Genomic DNA, 19095 nt, shown 5'->3' with positions numbered 1-19095 from the left:
TCAATTCAGCTCCCCAGGGTTCTTGGACATGTTCCCTAGGGCTCCTAAAGCTAGAGATTCAGGCTCTCTGATGCTCAATAAGGCCCAGACCTGGCTGAATCACACTCACCCTGTTGCTAGCTTCCCCTCCTCCGGGCTGAGGGGTCCCCCAAATGGCTTTTTTGCTCTCCTTTCTGGAGCTGAAAAGGTCCGAGGCGCATTCACGACCCTCGGTTGTTGTATCCATCAGCGCGCTCCCCATTATAGCAAGGACTACATTTTCTTTTGTGCCTCTCAGCGGTCAGACCTGGAACACTGCGTTTCATAGGCCCCACGCGCCGACCCTTTTCACTCTGGTGTGGGAGAACCGGCAGGCGTTGGTTTACGGAGGCCTCTGACTCGTCGTGGGCGCGCTCCCTCTTTCCCTCGCATGTTCGCAACCTGTTCAAGGTCTAACTGCGAGTCTTGCCTGTTGGGCTGCTCGGTCCCTAGCTCATTCATTCCATGCCCCCACCCCAACCCCGGGTCTAGTTTAGTTCTTCCTTGCCTCTACGAAGGAGGACTGAAACGTCTAGACTAAGGCATTGGGAACCGGGAAGCTCCGGCTGTGGCTAGGACGTGGTTCGCGAAACCCGAGACGTTTTCCTAGCTAGGAGAGACCGACTTCTCCTCCAGTCTGAGCCTGGGGAGAGGGTGTGGAAAATAACAATGTCCACGATTGTTGAATTTTAAGTTCCTTAGAAATTCCTGATGAATGCACTGTCCTGTAAGATTTCTTTTCTTTTTAATGGGAGGGTGTCAGCTGGGCGGGGAGAACCGAGGACTCTTGAGGTCACCGGGTTTGAAGGAAAGGAAAAGCTCTCTTCTGTCAAGGCTGCCGGTCAAGCGCCTCTCCTCAAAAACGCCCAGAGCAGGCGCAGCGCGGCCCACAGGCAACGTATCGGTACCGCAGGGAATGCGAGAATTTTCTGCGTGCGGGCCCATCTGGGACCCGCCTGCAGAGCGCAAGGTTTGCTCTGCGCAGCCACCTTTGGCTTCAAGGGCAGCGTCTTTTTCTATCGGGTAGAGCTGGAGCGAGAAAGCGATCTTTGGATCTTAAAGACCCTGGCTAGTAAAGGACTTTTTTGCGTTGTTTCCTTTCGTTTTGCATTAACCATAGTTGCTTAGAAAACGCTCTTACGGAATTGTAAGAACCTGCGTGGGGGGAAATCGGGCCACACCAGCAGGTCTAAAAGCACCTGGGGGCAGGCAAGATAATCAGAGTCGTTTTCTAACGTTTTTGGACAGGACCCCAAAATTCCAGATCTGCCTAAAAATGACTGGATTTGCAGCGTCTGTGAGATCAAGCAGATTTCGGAGGAAAAGGTACGGACTTGGGGATTTGCAGGAGTTTGTTACAGCGCAGATCAGACCTCAGCTTTCAGTCCTCTCCCCTCACCCTCCACGAGAACTCATTCAGGGACCGGGAAGCCAGGGGTTAACGTGGGTCCTGGAGTGTCGCGGGGACGCCGGCGCGCCGAGGTCTGACCGAAGCCTCAGTCTCTCTCCTCCTCTCATTGGCCTGTGCTCGCAGGGTTTCTCCTGTTCCCTTCTTGCCATTGGTTGGGGGCTGGCTTACCCCCCCCCTCGGTCTTTCTCTTCCTCCCCCCTCCCTCTCCCTTGCCCCTGTGAAGGGAGCGCACCGCCTGCCCCCAGCTCGTTGGGAAGGGAGGAACTTAGAGGGGAAAAAAAAGTTTCCCAGAAGTTTGGATCAGAGGAAAGACGGGAAGATTGAGAGAAAGAGAGAGAGGGAGGAGAGAAAAAGAGAGGGAGGGGAGAGAGAGAATAAAAAAAAGATGAAGTCCAGTCGGCATAGCCTGTGAGCGCCCGGTGGGTGGGAAGCGGGGACTCGGGCGCTCTAGCAGCGAGCGGGAGGCGCTCCCGGCGCTCGTTCCTAGCGGCTGGGACAGCTGGGGGCGCCTGTCGGAGCCTGCAACGGAGGGCGGGGGAGGGCCCTGGAGGAGGGTATAGAGATCCCGCGGAGCCGCCGCCTCGGCCTGGGTCACAGTGCCGCCGCCTTTCCCGGGCCCAGCCCGGTAGGCGCTCGGAGCGTGAGGAAGCGGGCTCCTGAGGAGTAGCGGAGTGAGCGGGGGCCAGGGTGCGGGCGGCTAAGATGAGTGAAAGGAGAAGATCTGCAGTCGCCCTGAGCTCTCGAGCACATGCCTTCTCCGTTGAAGCCTTAATCGGCTCAAATAAAAAGCGGAAACTGCGAGACTGGGAGGAGAAGGGGCTAGACCTGTCCATGGAGGCGCTGAGCCCCGCGGGCCCACTCGGAGACACCGAGGACTCGGCCGCGCACTGCCTGGAGCCCCACCCGGGTGAGTGCTTCGGGCTGGAGCTCCGGAGGCGGGCGGAGTGGGGACGCCGAGCAGCCAGTCGGCGGGCGGAGTGGTGAGGAGGGAAGCCTGACTCCTAACATCCTGCTCTTCTCCAATGCGGGTTCCCTTTCTTTCTCGCTAATGCCTCGGATCTCCTTAAATTCGCCGGCACCAATTTAAGGGACTGGTGGGAGTCCCGTATTTTAGTCGCCAACACGAGCAAGGAGGCCTGTTGTGTGCCTGCAGTTGAAGAGCTACAGGCCCCTGGGGGTTAGGAGGGGCGTGGGTCTAAAGCAAAGGAGGGGAGCCCAGATTAACTTCCCAGAGCTCCCGTCTGACGGGAGCAGTTTTAGGCCCTGACACCCCTGTCTCCAGTCTTGGTAAATACTCATTTTAGTATGCAGTCCGGGTCCTTGCCCTTCCTCCACCAACTTTTCTGAGACACAACTTGCTGTGTTTCCCCAGTTTCCGGAGAGCGTGAACGTGCTTATATTTCTGTTCTGCTGGGGTTTGTGGAAACAAGAATGGATGTTAGAGAATCTTAGAATGGCACCTACTCTGTGCCGGAGACACCATCTCTGTGTGTATTTTGGGAGCTTGTTTTGCGATTCATTTGTATCTCGGATCTCTGCGCAATATGTGCATTTTAGGTATGCACGTACGTAAAAGCACATGAGTTGTCGATGTCTGTATTTTAATAGAACTGTACGCCGAGGCAACCTAACGCATAGTATTTAGTGCCAAGAGTTCAACTGTGCAAAACAGCCCCGGGGAACAGCTGTTGTCCGAAGAATGTTGCGCGCGCGCGCGCTCACAACGCTCGCAACTTGCTTTGACGGCTTCAGAAACTTTTCAGCCCCAGCTTCTAAAACCACACTAGAGGTGTTTTACTCACCCAGCTAGGATTGGGGAGTAGATTACGATCAATCACTGATCACCGCGGGGACAAACCCAGGGAGGCGGTGACCCGCCTGGCCATCGGGTGGCCGCCGGGTGGAGAGTTTGGGGACACAGCCCGGGATCCCAGCCCGAAAACGGGCCGACCCGAAGAGGGACAGCTGTCGCTTAGATTTTCTCTTTCGGCAGTGACAGTTCAATTTCCATGCTCCTGAGGCTAATAATAACTCGATTAGCGGGTGACCTGCAGAGACAGGGTTTTATGAATTTTCCGTGTTTTTGTGGCCAGTTACGGTATTTGGATTAGTGTTGGGGAATTATTTTTATTAGTCGACGAAAAGAAAATTAAAAGGAGATTGATTTCGTCCGATCAAGACTTTTCCTGTATTTGGATGCAAGTGCCTGTCCACGCGAATCCGTGCGTGGGCAATCCAGAAAGGAACGCGTGGCGAATGTGTTTTCCTTTTTCTCGCCAGACCCTGTTTCCTCACCGTATTTATCTGTAGTCAGAATTTCGCTAGGACCTTCAGTCAGTGAACGTTCTTCCAAGCCTTATGACTAAACACTATTTGAGAGGGTTGTTCCTGTTAAGTGCCGTGGAGACGGTTCCGACTCATAGCGAATTTTCTAGATGACAGAAATGTTTGAACTAATTTAGTGCGCGTGGCAGACACTCTGTTCGCCGGAACTTTTCTCTTGGGAGGCCCCAAGTCGTCCCCTGCCCTTCTGGGATCTCAAGTTAGAAAGGACCCACACACTGGATCTTAAATCAAGGATTTAGCTCTTGGAAGGAGTAAGTGAGGGGTTCCGAGTAAGGAGAGACCAGTGCAGGGGTAGGAACGCAGATTCTCGTCTCCAGAATCCTCTTCACTCCTTTCCACTCGGCGGCAGAGTGAGAGAGGGAGGAGGAACTTCCATAAAAGAACTTTACATAACTGAGAGTTTTGTTCCCATTATCTATATCATTAAAAAAAAATTATTTAAAGGCAAGATGGGCGTTTGGATTAGAGAGGGAACGAAATATGTTTGTGGGTCCAAGGCCCGGGAAGAGGAAGGAGCAGAAAGCAGAGAGCATTCGCAGGCCTTCTGTGGAGCCGGGCTAGGGCCAGGCCTCGCCGCGCCGTGGGACCAAGGGGATCACCAAGTTGAAGCCCCACAGTGGCTGAGGCTGTCTTAGGAGCCTGGACATAGATCCAGAAAAGATCTTTCTGAAATAGGGTGCAATGGTGTGGAGACTCTGGGGAGGGGAGGAGGTGGGACTTCGGGATCCTTCCACCACAGCGCGGTGCACAGGGACAGGGTAGTGGCGAGAGCAAGGCAAGACTACACTTTAGGGATTCGATTTAGGCCTTGTATTCCCTTTTTTCCCCTAACACAGCACCCTAGTAAACACAAGGCCACATTTAAAGTTGTGTATATTGGGGGGAGTGAAAGGAGGAGGTGGACTCAGGATTCATTAAACCTAGGGCAGGCAGCCCCACTGGGCTTGGAGATTTTGTTTAAACTGGCTTTTTTTCTCGATGAGGGCGCAGAGGGGACTGGAATCACCTCGCGCTTCCGTCTCCCTAGGTGGATAACCAGACAGGACAAGGAAAAACACAACAGAATCCAAACTTAACACCCGCCTGAACATTCTCACCATTACCTTTCTCTGACTAGTACCCCCCAGCTTTCAGCCGCATTACCCGAGTGACTTCAGGGATCCTCAGACAACCTGAGTCACATTTTTCTTTTCGTTTTTATTCGAAGACTTGACTTTCCTCGCCCCCGTGCGCCCCCCACCCCCAGGTCATTTTTCTTTCCGCGTCAGGACAGGGCGTCCAAGCGCCCACAGCCTGGGGCGCCAACCTGCAATAGCGGGGGAAGCAGCCCGGCGCTGTAGACATTCACACGTCAGAGGGCACACAGTATGTATTTAGAAAATTTCCACCAGTCTCGTTGCCCCCCAAAACCTCCAGGCCCGCCGGTTTTTGGAGAGGGGCCTGAGTGGCGCGCTCTCATCACGCCCACGCCTACATTCGCTAGGACTCAGTGCTCATAGTCTGGGGAGGGTCTCGAGACCAATCTCCCAGGAGTTAGGCTCTCGGGCCTGCTCGCCCCCGCCTTCCTTGAAGCAGCAGCGAAGGAAACTTTCGCTCTGCCTGGTCCAAAACAGCTGCTCTGACTGCGACCTTGGAAGTATATTTCAGGCATGCGGCGGCGCCATCTGCGCTGGGACCTAGCCTGCCTCGGCTCCACGGGCCTCCCCAGCTCTGGGTTGGACTTCTCCGGCCCAGATCTCCAGATGAGCCCGGCCAAGGCCTGGTGTCCCGCGGCGTGAAATAATTCAAACCTTTTGCGGAAGGATTTCCTTTACCAGAGCTCGTTGCCCAGAGTCCCAAAGCCGAGGCGGACCCTTAAGTTCTAGAGAGGTGGCGGTGCCCGCGGGTGGCCACACTCAAGAAGGCAAATCGTCACTCTGCGCGCACACGTCGGGCGATCGTACCCTGGTGTACCGCCACTCGTGCAACGCCTAGTAAAGAAAAGCCCGCGCAGAAAACGCGTTTACTTTAGGCCGCTTCTTTCTTTTTTAGAGTTAGTTGAGATCAACTGCCAGTTTATAGCTTAGAGTAAAACACTGAGATTTAAATCCTGACACCCATCCCAAGTCCCCAATAGGGAACTTATTGGGTGGAAACAGAACAAGTAACTTTACTGTTATTTAAGTAACTGGAGGAGAGGCGCGGAGTGATGAACTTGAGGGCAGTGGGAAGAATCTGCTTGTGTGGGGCAGACAGCAGCCAGGGTTAAATGGCAGCCAGGTTGTGCGTAGCACAGGATTGAGGCATTCAAGTTTTGCCTGTGCTAGGGTCCCTAGTGAGGATCTCCTGTCCCGTCTGTGCGTGCGCCCCTGAACCAGTGTGGGTCAGAGAGCGGAGAGCCAAGTGTGAGGTCTATTGCACACGCGCAAGACTGCTGCCTGCCAGGTCAAAACGGTCTTCCGTGGAGGTGGCTCCTTCGTAAGTGACCTTGTGTGGAGAGAGAGGGGAGGCGGGGAGGCTAAGTCTGAATTTGTCATTGGCCGATGGGAATGGTTTGTTCTAAAGGGGATGGTTTCTCCCGGTGGTCGGACAGAGACCAAATTAGTTGCTCTCCGGGCGCGCGAGACTGGGAAAGTGCATCTCAATGACGACTGACTGCAAGGGAGGCTTGGGAAGACGTTCTGTGTAGAATTGAGTTCCCAGAGCGATGTCACAATAGAATCCAGCATGCAGAGAGAAGGGATTCGAATCCTCTCCATCCCTTAGAAATGACAACAGCAAACTGCTGAAGGGCAGTGGGAGTACAGGGGATGGGGTGAGAGCTGGAGTCTTTTTACAGAGCCCTGTGTAATGCCTGTGGAAGGTACCCGCTAACAGGAAGGCGAACAGGGCCTCTCCGTTCGCAGGGGCAGGGAAGTCACTCGCTCGGTTCCACCGCCCACCTTTGCACCACGGACAACCTCTAAGACGCACAAAGGCCTAAGGTGCACCAAAGGAAGACTGTACTGTTTGGGATAGAGTAGAGCACACAGCTGGGCGCAGTGATTCTGAATACCGATCTTCCACTCATCATCCAACGTTATTTTCTTATTGAAGACTCTATTTGTGCTCAGAGCTAACCACTTTGGGTTTTCCGATTTTATAAGTGAAATTACAGGAAAGAAAAGTTCATGGGGAAATTTTCATGCAGAGACGAAGTGGGAATTAAATTTTAGTGAGTTCGGCTTGAAATTACACAGAAATAGACCGCTGCCGTTTTCCTGATTATCCTCTCCCAATACCAAATACTTCAAAGGGCATTATAAACATCTTTTAATTATTACATGAAATTAATTGAAATTATCTTTAATTAATATAGAAGGCATTAAAGCTAGTGAAATGCCTAATCTGGGGGCTCTAACGAAAAATATTGGGAGTAGTGTCTCATCATTAATCCTTCACATTAGGTTAAAAGGAGAGAGGGACAAATACATTTTGGCCCAGAAAACTGAAATTTAGTGTTCATCTAAGCTTCTCCAAGGGAATTACTAATATCACATTTTTTCCCTCTGGTGCCAAAAAACCAATATTAATGATAGAGGTCCTTTTTGAAACATTGACATGGACTCTTAAAGAACGTTATTTCTCACACCAGGGAGAAAAATGATTCCTATTTAAATTTATGAGTTCCCTCTCTTAGTGGCTATAGATAAAAAATAGCACGGCCGAACAGTGCAAATTGCATGGGAATAAAGAGCAGATTGGCATTTCACGTTTCTTTTTGGCAATGCAGAAATCGATCAAATGGTTATTCTGAGGGTGTAGCTGGTTATTACTTTCTTACTCCCAGGAGATCCAAAGTGGTTCGGAAGGAGAGAATATGTAAATAGTTTTCTTTAGCTGAGGTTTATGTTTTAACCTTTTGGTGTACTTTTCCACGGAAAAGTAGGGAACTGGTGGAATGTGGAATCTTTCCCCCTTCTCTCTCATCCATGTAGTTTGTTTTTACTTTGCTTTTTCTGGTTTCTAGTGAGCCTGGAATTTTATGTGCTGTGTGACTGAGATAGTTGGGGGTCTGCACTGGGAACAGCAATTAGCAAATTTATAAATCAAGGTCTGTTTACACTTGTTTGGGGAAGGCTAATCATTCATTAATTTAAGTGAGGCCCTTTCTCTAAGTGTCTGGAGTGGAAAATGAGACTTGGTAGGGAGTCCTGCTGTGAAATGGGAAGAGGTGGGGGGATTCAAGCAACTGGTGATGACCAATCAACATTTATTCAGCACCATTAGTGGCTTCACTTTGAGGCAGAACATTTTGCTGAGTACAAACTGGTGATAAGCTTTTGATACCAGCAGTGAAAACGCCTTGCCACCATTACTTTTTAATTGGATACTTTAGAAATCAGCCAGTGTCTAGCTCTGCCCTTCATATATAAATTTATATTTAAGTGTGGATATATATATATATATATATATATATAATACACACATGAGTGCATGCTTATTATATACAATTTTATGTATGAACAACAGCTCAGAATGCAATATAGGTAATATTTCAGAGAAAATAAACTGCTGTTGTGTGTATCTCTCTCTGTGTATGTAGCCAGTTTTATCAAATTGGAAACACCTAAAAATTTGAGAGTTCAGAAATTTTGTCACCTCTGGGTGTCATTTGACAATTATAAAGATTTCCAGATTTGCAACTTCTTTCTACTGGGCATTTTCATTTAATTCTCAAATTAACTGGTGGCTTTGACCAAAGTCTATGATAAAATACCAGACAAAATTTTCCTAACTAAATCTGGTGTTTAATTTGACAAATAATGTCATCTTCATTTTGGATGGATATAATGGTGTTTTTTATTCTGAAGGGTAATTTCACGTTCTTTCATGCAGAAAGTGAGCAGAGTAGCTAAGAGACATTAGGCTAATAATAATGATTATAAAAACAACATAAGAAACATTGTGATTTGCAGAACATAACTGGATACCTAAGAAATACAGCATACAAAAAACATTTTCCTTATTGGTCCTCTTATAAGGGTGTTTTCTACAGTTACTGAGGTTCAAAGGAGCTGTTTCCCAAGTCACACACATTGGAAGATTAAACAACAACAACAAAACAGCTGAACCTAATCTTAACTATACAAATGATACCCTAATTCAACCTTCTTTTAAAAACTAAAATACTCCTAATATTAGTAGAGTTCCCTTTGAAAGGGATCTTTTGAGGTTCCCAGGCTGGGTGCCTGGGAGTTTTAGCGCCTAGTTCTCAATTGGATGAACCACAATTGTTTCTTCTGCGGCGCTGTAGGATAAGCAATGGATTGCTCACCAAAAGGTCTGAGGTTCAAACTCATCCACCAGCTGCTCCGCTTCTCTGCAACGGTATAGAGGGTTGCTATGAGTCAGAACCGACTCGAGGGCATTTAACACTGCTACTGCCACCACCACCGCTGGATGCCTCCTCTTAGTGCCCCCTGCCAGGAATCCTGGTATTTTTAAAGTTCCAGAGTAGAGCTTGGGAAAACAGTTCACCCTTATTTTCCCCTTTCCCTCCATTCCTCACCCCCAACATCCTGTTCTCTCTTAAGATCTACTTTTTCTTCCTCTTAAAAATTTTCAGATGACGTTTCAGGGCGGCAGAAACTGTGATTGCATCTCTTCCCGTGCACCCTTCTCTGGGAAAATATGCCAGCTTTGCTGACCTTCGCAAATCAGCGACTAGGGCAGCGGCAACATCTGCCCGCTCTCTGCCGCTACCCTAGGCCTCTGCCGCGCCGAAGGGTCGGAGGCAGGCGCAGCCTGGCTGCCAGTCTTGGAGCAGCGGGCACCCACTCTGGCCCGGACTCTGCAAGGCATGTGAGACCCGGTTAGCCGCAGGGCCTTTGAAACCAGGGAGTTTGACATCCCAAGGGCTAGCGGTTCCCTTTTCGGCTCTAATTACATCCTGTGTCATATGGGAATTCTAGGGTAGTGGGTATGGCCTTAGTAGAAGAAGACCTCCCTCAAAAAATTCAGGAAAAATTAAAAAATCACAACAAACAAACAAAATAGCCAGAAACTGAACCCAAAGATTTTACACCTCCAGCCCTGAGGGGATTTTGAGATTTTGCTTTCATCAGGCTGAACAAATTTCCGATGAATCAAACTGACTTCAAACATTAGCAATTAGAAACCAAGAATCCTTTGGTTTGAAGAACGTTTTAAATCCCTAACCATTTCCAAATGGGTAATTCTAAGGTCAGTGAATATTGTAGAAGGTCTTTTCAAAAAGGAGAGTCATCTGGTTGGTGGGTTTAAAATGCAGAAGATTCCCCGGGCACATTAGAGGATCAATAAGGGCAGCGATGCCCCCCTCCTCCACCGAATTTGGGCATTGTTTACCGGAGCGAGGTTAAAAGCATGAGGTAAAAACCATTTAAGCTCACTAAGTAGGTGAAAAAAAAAAAACACCTCATTTTACCATCACATTCTGTGAAAAGCCATCTAGGACTTAGTGAGCTGAGAGGAAAATTCTGGTCCTTAAGTTTCCTTTCTGTTGGGGGTCAATCATATGCAGGCCTCAGGGCACAGAATTGTAAGCCTAGCGGTTAAGTGACTTGGATGGTTTAAAGACTTCATTCTTGACGGGGTGGGAAGGAGAATTGATTTTAACAGGGAAGTAGGATGAGCAATCGTGCCAATAAATGTGAGAACTGCAACCTTTTCTCTGGGTTTGGCAAAGCTTCCTCATTTCAGAAACTTAATAATTTTATTAAGTTTTCATTTATTTATATATTTTGGCAGCAAGGGCTGGGAAAGACTAGGGTATGCTTGTGCAATTTGTAGAAAACATATATAGTTTAGTTAGGAAATAAATAGTATAAAGAAGCTTGAAGAGAAATGTTGCTGTGTGCATGGGATAGAGTCTGTCTCATAGCAACTGTATAAGGACATACAGAACTGCCCCATAATATTTCCAAGGCTGTAATACAGGATCACTATGGGTTGGAACTGACTTGATGGCACTCAGCAACAATGATAATTTTGGGGATACTGGTGTGGTGCTGTAGGATAAATACCACAAGGTTGGTGGTTCAAACTCTCCACCTGCTCCTTGGGTCTTTATGAGTAGGGATGGTCCGCACTTAACAATTTCTCTGGTGGCACAATGATTAAGTATTTGACCATTAACCAAAAGGCCAGCAATTCAAACCCACCAGCAACTCTACAGAAGAAAAAATCTGGCAATCTTCTCTCAAAAGATTGTTGTTAAGTGTCATTGAATTAGTTTTGACTCATAGCGACCCTGTATAGAATTTCCAAGGAGCGTCTGGTGAATTTGAACTGCCAACCTTGTGGTTCAAACCGACCTTGTGGTGCAGTGCTATATCCTATAGCTCCACACCAGGACTCTACCAGAGAAATACTAACTTGTAAAACATTTCCAGAAACCTTAATTGCTTTTGTGGAAATTCTACAGGTTTTCACTATACTTCAAAGCTTTCAACACAGGCCCTCATATTCTATACTATACCCATGTATTATGCGACCTAGATTCTATTTCTGTCTTTGACATTAATGTTGGAACCAGGAATATAAGCAGACATATTAATGCTTTAAAAAAAAAAAAAAAGAAAAAAAGTTTTTAAGTTGTTTCATAACCACAAATAAGGCTTCAGTTCCTGGTCTGTGAAATGAGGGAGACAGACTCAAATGACATCTGAGGCCCCTGGAGCTTCAAGATTCTGCATTCCTATTAACTATTACTATTATTATAGTAATATTAACATTTTCTCCCAATGCTCCTGCCCATCACATGACCCACTGTTTGCTTTGTTGGAATACGAGGAATTTTAGTGCATTTGTAGAAAGTAGCAGTAATAGTAACACAGCCCCTCCCCCCCCAAAGAAAAGCCATGATCTAGAATTAAAGTCTTTCATAAAACTCTTGAAAATGTTTTGGGATTGATATCACATATTCAGAACTCCTGGGTCAGTGGTTTCCAGTCCTTGGTGTTTGTTGTACCCTGTTGTTGTTTGTGTAAAAGTGCACAAGTCCTCCTGCTGAAAGGGCTCTGTGGCATTATTTTTGCTCTGAACATCTTTTTTGTGTCCTTCACAGAAATAAGTGGGGAAACTCTGTAAATTTGAAAAATGAGGATGGAGAATAAATAGTAAAATCATCAATGATGAACTGAACTGATGGGACCCCCCAAAAAACCCCCATTCCTTCTTGAGGCTGATTGAAAGCACTAGTGAGTGTTTTCCTTGTCTAGTCTGTTAAGCTGAGATCTTGATCTGGCAGAGATGGGAGACTGCTAAAAGGATGACTTAGTAACAGGCAAAACGCTTGTCAACAAGATACATCAGAAGACAGCTTAGCCTTCAAGACCTCTATTCATAGCTTCTGAACTTGAAGTCAGGGTCAGATACACAACTGGGCTCATCACACACCTAAGAGGGTTTCTCATGTTTCTGTCGTGTGAGACTTTATTTCCTTACTGACTTCTGCAGCAGCAGTTTCCCACCTTTATTTGATGTCCCCATTTTTTGCATAAACCCAGCCCCTACGCAGATGCTTGTCATAATGGAGCTTGGGAAAATTCTAGCCTTATCTCTCTCTCCTATCTTAGAAACTGCTGTAAGGCAAAGACCTTGTCTTCATTGCTTTTGTACCACCAGAGCTTAGTACAAGTGGTTGGCACATAGCAAGTATTTAATAAATATAATAATATAATGATAGTGAAAAGACAACAAGAATAATAACATTTATGGAACACTGCCAGGCATCATGCTAAGTGATCTACCTGCTGACCTACCTACTTGTGTGTGTATGTGTGTGCATGTGCACACACACCAGTGTATATGTGAGGACTTCAAACAATTCATGGAAAAATTCCATTATCTTTTCATTTCATTTTCCCACAAACGTTTTAATACTCTTATGAGATGGTTGCTAAAATTTTTACCATTTCAGTGTAATGAATGGGTAAGTCATGTGGGATAGTTTGGTCTCACCAGCTGTTCCTTGGGAGAAAGATGAGGCTTTCTGCTCCTACAAAGATTTAAAGCCCTGGAAACCCTATACAGGGTTGCTATGAGTCGGAACCAACTCAGTGATGCTGAACAGTAACAAGTGGTTAAAAGCTCAGGTCTCTGGGGCGAGACCACCTTGTCTGACACTTGGTACCAACACTTACTAGTTGTGTGACCTTGGGCAATTCACATACCCTCTCCTAACTCCCATTGTGTATCTTTGAAATTGGAAAAAATAAAAGTATTCCTCAAAAGGTGGTTGTTGTTGTTGTTGTTATGTGCCGTGGAGTCGGTTCTGACTCATAGTGACCCTGCATAGGGTTTCTGAGGCTGTAAATCTGTATGGTAGTAGAAAGCCTCATCTTTCTCCTACAGAACACCTGGTAGTTTTGAACTGCTGTCCCTGAGGTTAGCAGCCCAATTCAATTCGTAACCACTGAGGATTAAATGAAATATGGAAAACAAAGCAAAAAAAAAAAGGATTCAGCACAGTACTTATTAGTACTGGAATGAATGGTAATTCAATTAAACTATCTGTTTAATCAGTATCAATTAAACAGTCACTCAACCTCAGTGCTGTCACTTGTAATCTATAGCAGTCACCACCCTCTTCGCTAATATTTTGCTCTAACTGGAACATTTGAATCTAATTCAGTATCATCAGTTTGTTTATGGCCTATGGTTAGGAACAGAGTATAGAATCTTGATCTGTATGGCCAATAAAGTAGAATATAACTTTAGGGCTGTTGAGAACCAGGGTTCCATGAAGCAAAACGTCAGTACCTGAGCAAGCACTGAGGGAAGAAGGGGTGGAGGATGAGTGTCGAAGGGTGGAGATCTGTGAGCTGTCATGTGGCAGGAAAAGGGATTGGCAGAGGTTGAGACTAGGAGACTTTACCAACTCCCCAGGAACTTGGCACTCAGAGGACAGAGGGATCTTTCTTTATGTAAACAAGTGAAATAACAGAAGCATGATTCTCTTTGATTCAATTTCTAATATTTCTGCTTGTTATTGTTGTTAAGTGCCATTGAGCCAGTTCCAACTTATTGCAACCTTGTTTGGGGTTTATGAGGAGCGACTGGTGGGTTTGAACTGCCAACCTTGTGGTTAGGCGTCTGGTGCTTATGCTACTGTGCCACACCAGACTTCAGGAATCCTCAAAAGGTCAGACTTTATCTCACAGGAAATAAGGAAGATTCATTTTTGCAAAGTCTTTGTGAAGCCTGTTAATTAATTAATATCCTCAGGATATTGGACAAAATGAGCCATTTACACCTATCAATTAAGGCTGTAGTAAAGAATTGGTAGGTGTTGCCTGTGTTGCTTGGTTGAATTAAATGAGTAAAGAGACCAAGCTGAGTCCTAGGGAAGAAGAGACCTGAAAGTCTTTGGGTTTTTTTTGTTTTGTTTTGTTTTTTATTAGAAACAGCTAAAGCTGTAGATATTGTGTTAGAACCCACATCTGGCTGTCCTAGTTGTAATTACTTCCTTCAAGAAAACAAGCCTGAATTTGATCACTTTTTTCTCTCTTTTAAGTTCTTACACCCAGACTTTGTTTACAGGTATTGGGCACATACATCTGTTAGTGCAACATCTGACCATATTCATATATGTCCGGGTAGAGAGGAAGGACTTGCTTGTATAGCGGAGACTTGGCTCCTGCTTGGTTGCCTGCTGGTCAGTGCCGGGCCCAGCTGGGAGATGCTGGGCTGTGGCAGCTCCACCCTGCCCCTCAGGGCTTCCTATTCTGACCAGTTTCCTAGGGGCTACTTGGAGTCCTGGTGTGGCGCTGTGGGTTAATGCGCCAGACTGCAAAGCTGTTTGAACTGCAAGTTCGGCAGTTCAAGCTCACCAGCTGCTCCTTGGAAACTCTATACAGGGTCACTATGGGTTGGAACCGACTCAACGGCACTACATAACAACAACAACTTGGAGAGTGCCCTCACCTGGGGTAGCCAATTAATTGCAAGTACAAATTTCATACTGTATTTTCAGTAACCTCATATGCATGTGAAAGCTGGACAGTGAATAAGGAAGACCATAGAATAACTGATGCTTTTGAGTTACGGTGTTGGAGGAGAATATTGAAAGTGCCATGGGCTGCCAAAAGAGCAAATAGATCTGTGTTGGAAGAAGTGCAACCAGAGTGCTCCTTGGAGGTCGGGATGGCCAAACTTCATTGCTCATACTTTGGACATATTGTCAGGAGAGATCAGTCGCTGGAGAAGGATATCATGTTTGGTAATGTGGAGGGTCAGAGAAAAAGAGGAAGACCCCCAACGAGATGGATTGGCCAAGTGGCAGCATTGATGGACTCAAGTGTAGCAACAGTAGTGAGGTTGGCCTAGGATCAGGCAGTGTTTTGTTCTGCTATGCGTAAGGTTGCTATGGGTCGGTACTGACTCGATGGCACCTAACAACAACAACAACAAGCCTCTAGGAATGAAAGGAGAGCCAGAACAGCTCACACGGGGTTACTTAGATATATGTGTATAAAAATACATACAGACATACATATATGTGAGGGCTTCAAAAACCTCATGGAAAATAGAATTGTTCCATGAAGCCCCCTTATATACTAAATGGTATTCTACAGCACCCAAATCATATAATGTCTTATTTCACAGAACCTATTGTGGGTATTGGAGTCCTAGTGTGGCGCTGTGGTTTAATGTGCTGGACTGCAAAGTTGGTTTGAACTTCAAGATCAGTGGTTCAAGCTCACCAGCTGCTCCTTGGAAACTCTATACAGTGTCGCTATGGGTCAGAACTGACTTGAGAGCACCTAACAACAATAACAATGGTGGATATTGGGTTCTGGTGTGGTGCTTCAGGTTAATGTGCTGGACTGCAAAGTTGGTTTGAACTTCAAGGTCAGCTGTTCAAACTCACCAAGCACTCCTCAGAAACCCTATACAGAGTCGCTATGAGTTGGAACTGACTCAGTGGCACTTAACAACAACATCATTGTGGACATTAAGCTACACATACCTGTATTTATTGTTTTCCATCAGCAGAAGGAAGAGATGATTTCCCAGGGTTGAGAAGGACAGAGAAAGGGTCCTTCCCTCTACTTCCCTCAGACAGCAGCCTCAGTCCTTCATCAGAAGCACCCAGGCTCTTTTCCAGAGATGGGGAGAGAGTCCGCCCCGACTAGAATCTAATTCTCAGTCTTCAAAACAGACTTACCAGCCAACATTTTTCTTCTACTAGGACAGTATCTTCTTCAACCTTCAAAGCATTAACTTAAAATGTACACACACAGAGAAAACAAAAAAATTCTAGTTGCAGTGAAGTTGTTCCAAATACTTGTCAACCTCATGTGTAGCACTGTTCTCTACAAAAGAGCAGAAGCTGATCATCGGCCATTCTTCCCAAGTGCTTCTGGGTGGTTTGCAGTTGGCAGTTTACACCACCCAGGGGCACCTATCCAATAATAACTCTCATGGACTGAGGGCACACTCTGTGCCAAGTCCCTATGCTGATGGTTGTATTCACATTCTTTCATTGCTCCCACCTAATAATCCTGGGGCGGGGTGGTGGTGGTGGTGGTAATTGTTTCCCATTTTACAGATGAGGAAATAGGCACAAGCAGATTAAATAACTTGCCCATGGTCCCAAGGTTTCAAGCCTTTTAAATAACCCATTCAAAATGTAAGCCTACTCTCTGCTCTTCTCCCTTGAAGGTCCTAGGAACCTCCGCTCCTAGACTGAAAAGTTAATCACTCCCCTCCTTGCTATAAAACATCTACCTTTACATTTCCGACCCTCACAATCAGTCCTGATAACAAGTATTCACTATTGTATCACAAGAGACCCGTCTGCATTTCATTGCATCAGCCCTGCCTAGTCAGATTGAATACTACTCACTGGAGATTCTACCTTCCTCCAGGCCCTCTGGATCTAGGTTCCCTCTTGAAAGTTTGTAAGCCAGTCACTTCTTGCCTTTGTAGCCCCCCACCCCCCATTTTGGGTAGCCAATGTCCAAGTTGCCCATCCCTATCTACTCTGTGTGTGGAGGGGGTGGGAATGATTCTTGCTGTAAGGACTTGTTCCCTCTTTTGAGCTACTGCTTCCATGGAGCAGCTGGAGACTTTAGATCCAGAGAGGGAGAGCGACTGTGTGCTGAAGACCTGGGGTGTACGGGGGAAGGATTGCATGGAGGGGACTGTAACCATGGCAGTGAGATTATATACAATAGAATGAATGTAAAACTAATGTTCTCCCATGTAAACTATCACATAATTCACAATAAAACATAAAAAAAACAACAACAATGTAAGCCTAGCCCCTTCTGACAGCGAAGTCAGTATCATCCATCATTAGGCCATATTGCTCCTCCTGACCATCTCTCCCCTCCTCCCCAGTCGCCCCCCCCCCAACCTTTCCAGGCACCTGTAGATGACTCTTAAGTGCTCTAGGGAGAAATTGGAACTGCCATGTGCTGTCCCACAAACAGCAATGATTAAATCATAAATAAGAGAGAGCTTGTTTACTCTTTCTGGATCTCTGCCTTTTGCTCTTGTCAATAAAACAAAACAAAAAGAAACCCTGTTGTTGTCAGGTGTGTTCCGACTCACAGACGATCCTATAAGACAGAGCAGAACCTTATAGGGACCTCATGTTGTTGTTGTTAAGTGCCATTGAGCCGGTTCTGACCCAAAATGACCCTGTAATAGTGTTTCTGAGGAGCTACTGGTGAGCTTGAACCACTGACCTTGCAGTCTGGCACGTTAATCCACAGCACCACACCAGCACTCCGTAGGGCCCTCATTGTTGTTGTTGTTGTTATGTGCCATCGAGTCGTTTCCGACCCATAGCGACCCTGTATAGGGTTTCCGAGAGTGTAAATCTTTATGGGAGTAGAAAGCAGAGACCCTATAAAACAGAGTAGAACTGTCCGGTAGGGTTTCCAAGGCTGTAGATGTTTACAGAAGCAGACTGCCTCATCTTTCTCCCACAGAGTAGCTACAGAGTTCAAGTTGTTGACCTTGCCCTCATCTCAGAGCTACAGCACCACCAGGACTCCTTGGCCTGCTATTGCTGCTGTTATTAAGTGCTGTCAGTTCCAACTCATAGCAGCCTTTGTCATTAGTCCTTGAAGAAGGAGCATCAGACTGATTTCCTAGATGCCTTCTCTAAACCTTCTAGTAGAGGCCAGGATGAGACAGTGATGCAGCATGGAGTTTCGAAGCCATGATCTTTGGAATGGAGCACATGCAAGTTTCCCAACTTGACCTGCCTTTAAAAAAAAATCGCCTGAGTTCACAAATGTCTGTTTGAAATGAGGTGGCTACCCACTGAGTTTGATCTAATACCCTCCCATCCTTTTCATGCGGTGAAATTCAAGGGAAACTCTAATGGCTCTGCTTTATCCATTCTCTTCTCCATTCACAATGGGATGGATGGAATCTTACTGGTAATTGATTCAAAATGGAACAGCTTAGAAACATATCAGTTGCAGTGACTGAGCAATTCCTGCATTTCTAAATACTGTTGCTTTTTTTAAAATTTCAAATTCAGCAATCACAGCTGAAATCCCTTTGCCATGGATTGAATTTACAAAGGAAGAGATTCTGATTTCCACAGTGGCTTCTTTTTAATGCTTGAGGATTAGGAAACTGCCTTGTGGACCCATGGCAAGGACACTCGCTCGCAGAGTTCTGGCTTTAACTTAACCTCTGAGTGACTGCTCAGATTCATTTATTTTGTAACAGCTCTATTTGGAGCAGCCTTGTTTGGTATAGGATTCATTATTTTCAGAAATCTCTCAATCCAGTAAACACTTAGGCCTTGTGCTCCTTTACTTGTCATGCTGTATGTGGATGTGGTCCCAGCAGTGAGTTTCAGAAACTGAACAGTCGGTTTCAGGGTTTTTTCAGAAGTGCACCTGTTCATTGTCTTTCTACCACTTTTTCTCCCACACCAAATATCCTGCCTCTGAGGACATTTGAAGAGAATGACACACCCCGTGATTTCAGCATATGGACTTCAGCATTAATGTACAGCCAGCCTTCGGAAGCCAGAATCCATGCAAGGCAGAAACCCGTCAGAGAAGGAAATCTCAAATACTTTCCACTAATAGGCAGCAATAGAAAGGTGGGAAACCTGTGAGACCTGGAAAAACAAAGCATTCCTATTGAGTTCAGTCAAAGGTGGGAAACCTGTGAGACCTGGAAAAACAAGGCCTTCCTATTGAGCTCTGGCTCAAAGATGTCATTGCATTTCTTGAGCTCTGGTAGTGTAGTGGTTACGAATCGGGCTGCGAACCTTAAGGTCAGCGGTTCGAAACTACCAGCCGCTCCGCGGGAGAAAGATGAGGCTTTCTACTTCCGTA

At 46.3% G+C, this 19095-nt stretch overlaps 1 protein-coding gene across 1 annotated transcript in view; it reads left to right on the top strand.

Moving 5' to 3' along the window:
- Nucleotides 1–2131: 2131 nt before the first annotated feature.
- Nucleotides 2132–19095, top strand: part of TBX15 (T-box 15) — a 133561-nt gene continuing 116597 nt past the window's right edge. Inside the window, exon 1 of the mRNA XM_006861303.1 lies at nucleotides 2132–2336. Within this exon, the coding sequence (XP_006861365.1) occupies nucleotides 2132–2336 (205 nt within the window). The remainder of the gene's footprint in view (nucleotides 2337–19095) is intronic.

This window comes from Chrysochloris asiatica, unplaced genomic scaffold (genome assembly GCF_000296735.1).
Source record: "Chrysochloris asiatica unplaced genomic scaffold, ChrAsi1.0 scaffold00042, whole genome shotgun sequence".
Lineage (NCBI taxonomy): Eukaryota > Metazoa > Chordata > Mammalia > Afrosoricida > Chrysochloridae > Chrysochloris > Chrysochloris asiatica.
This window is presented reverse-complemented; position numbering and strand designations above follow the sequence as displayed.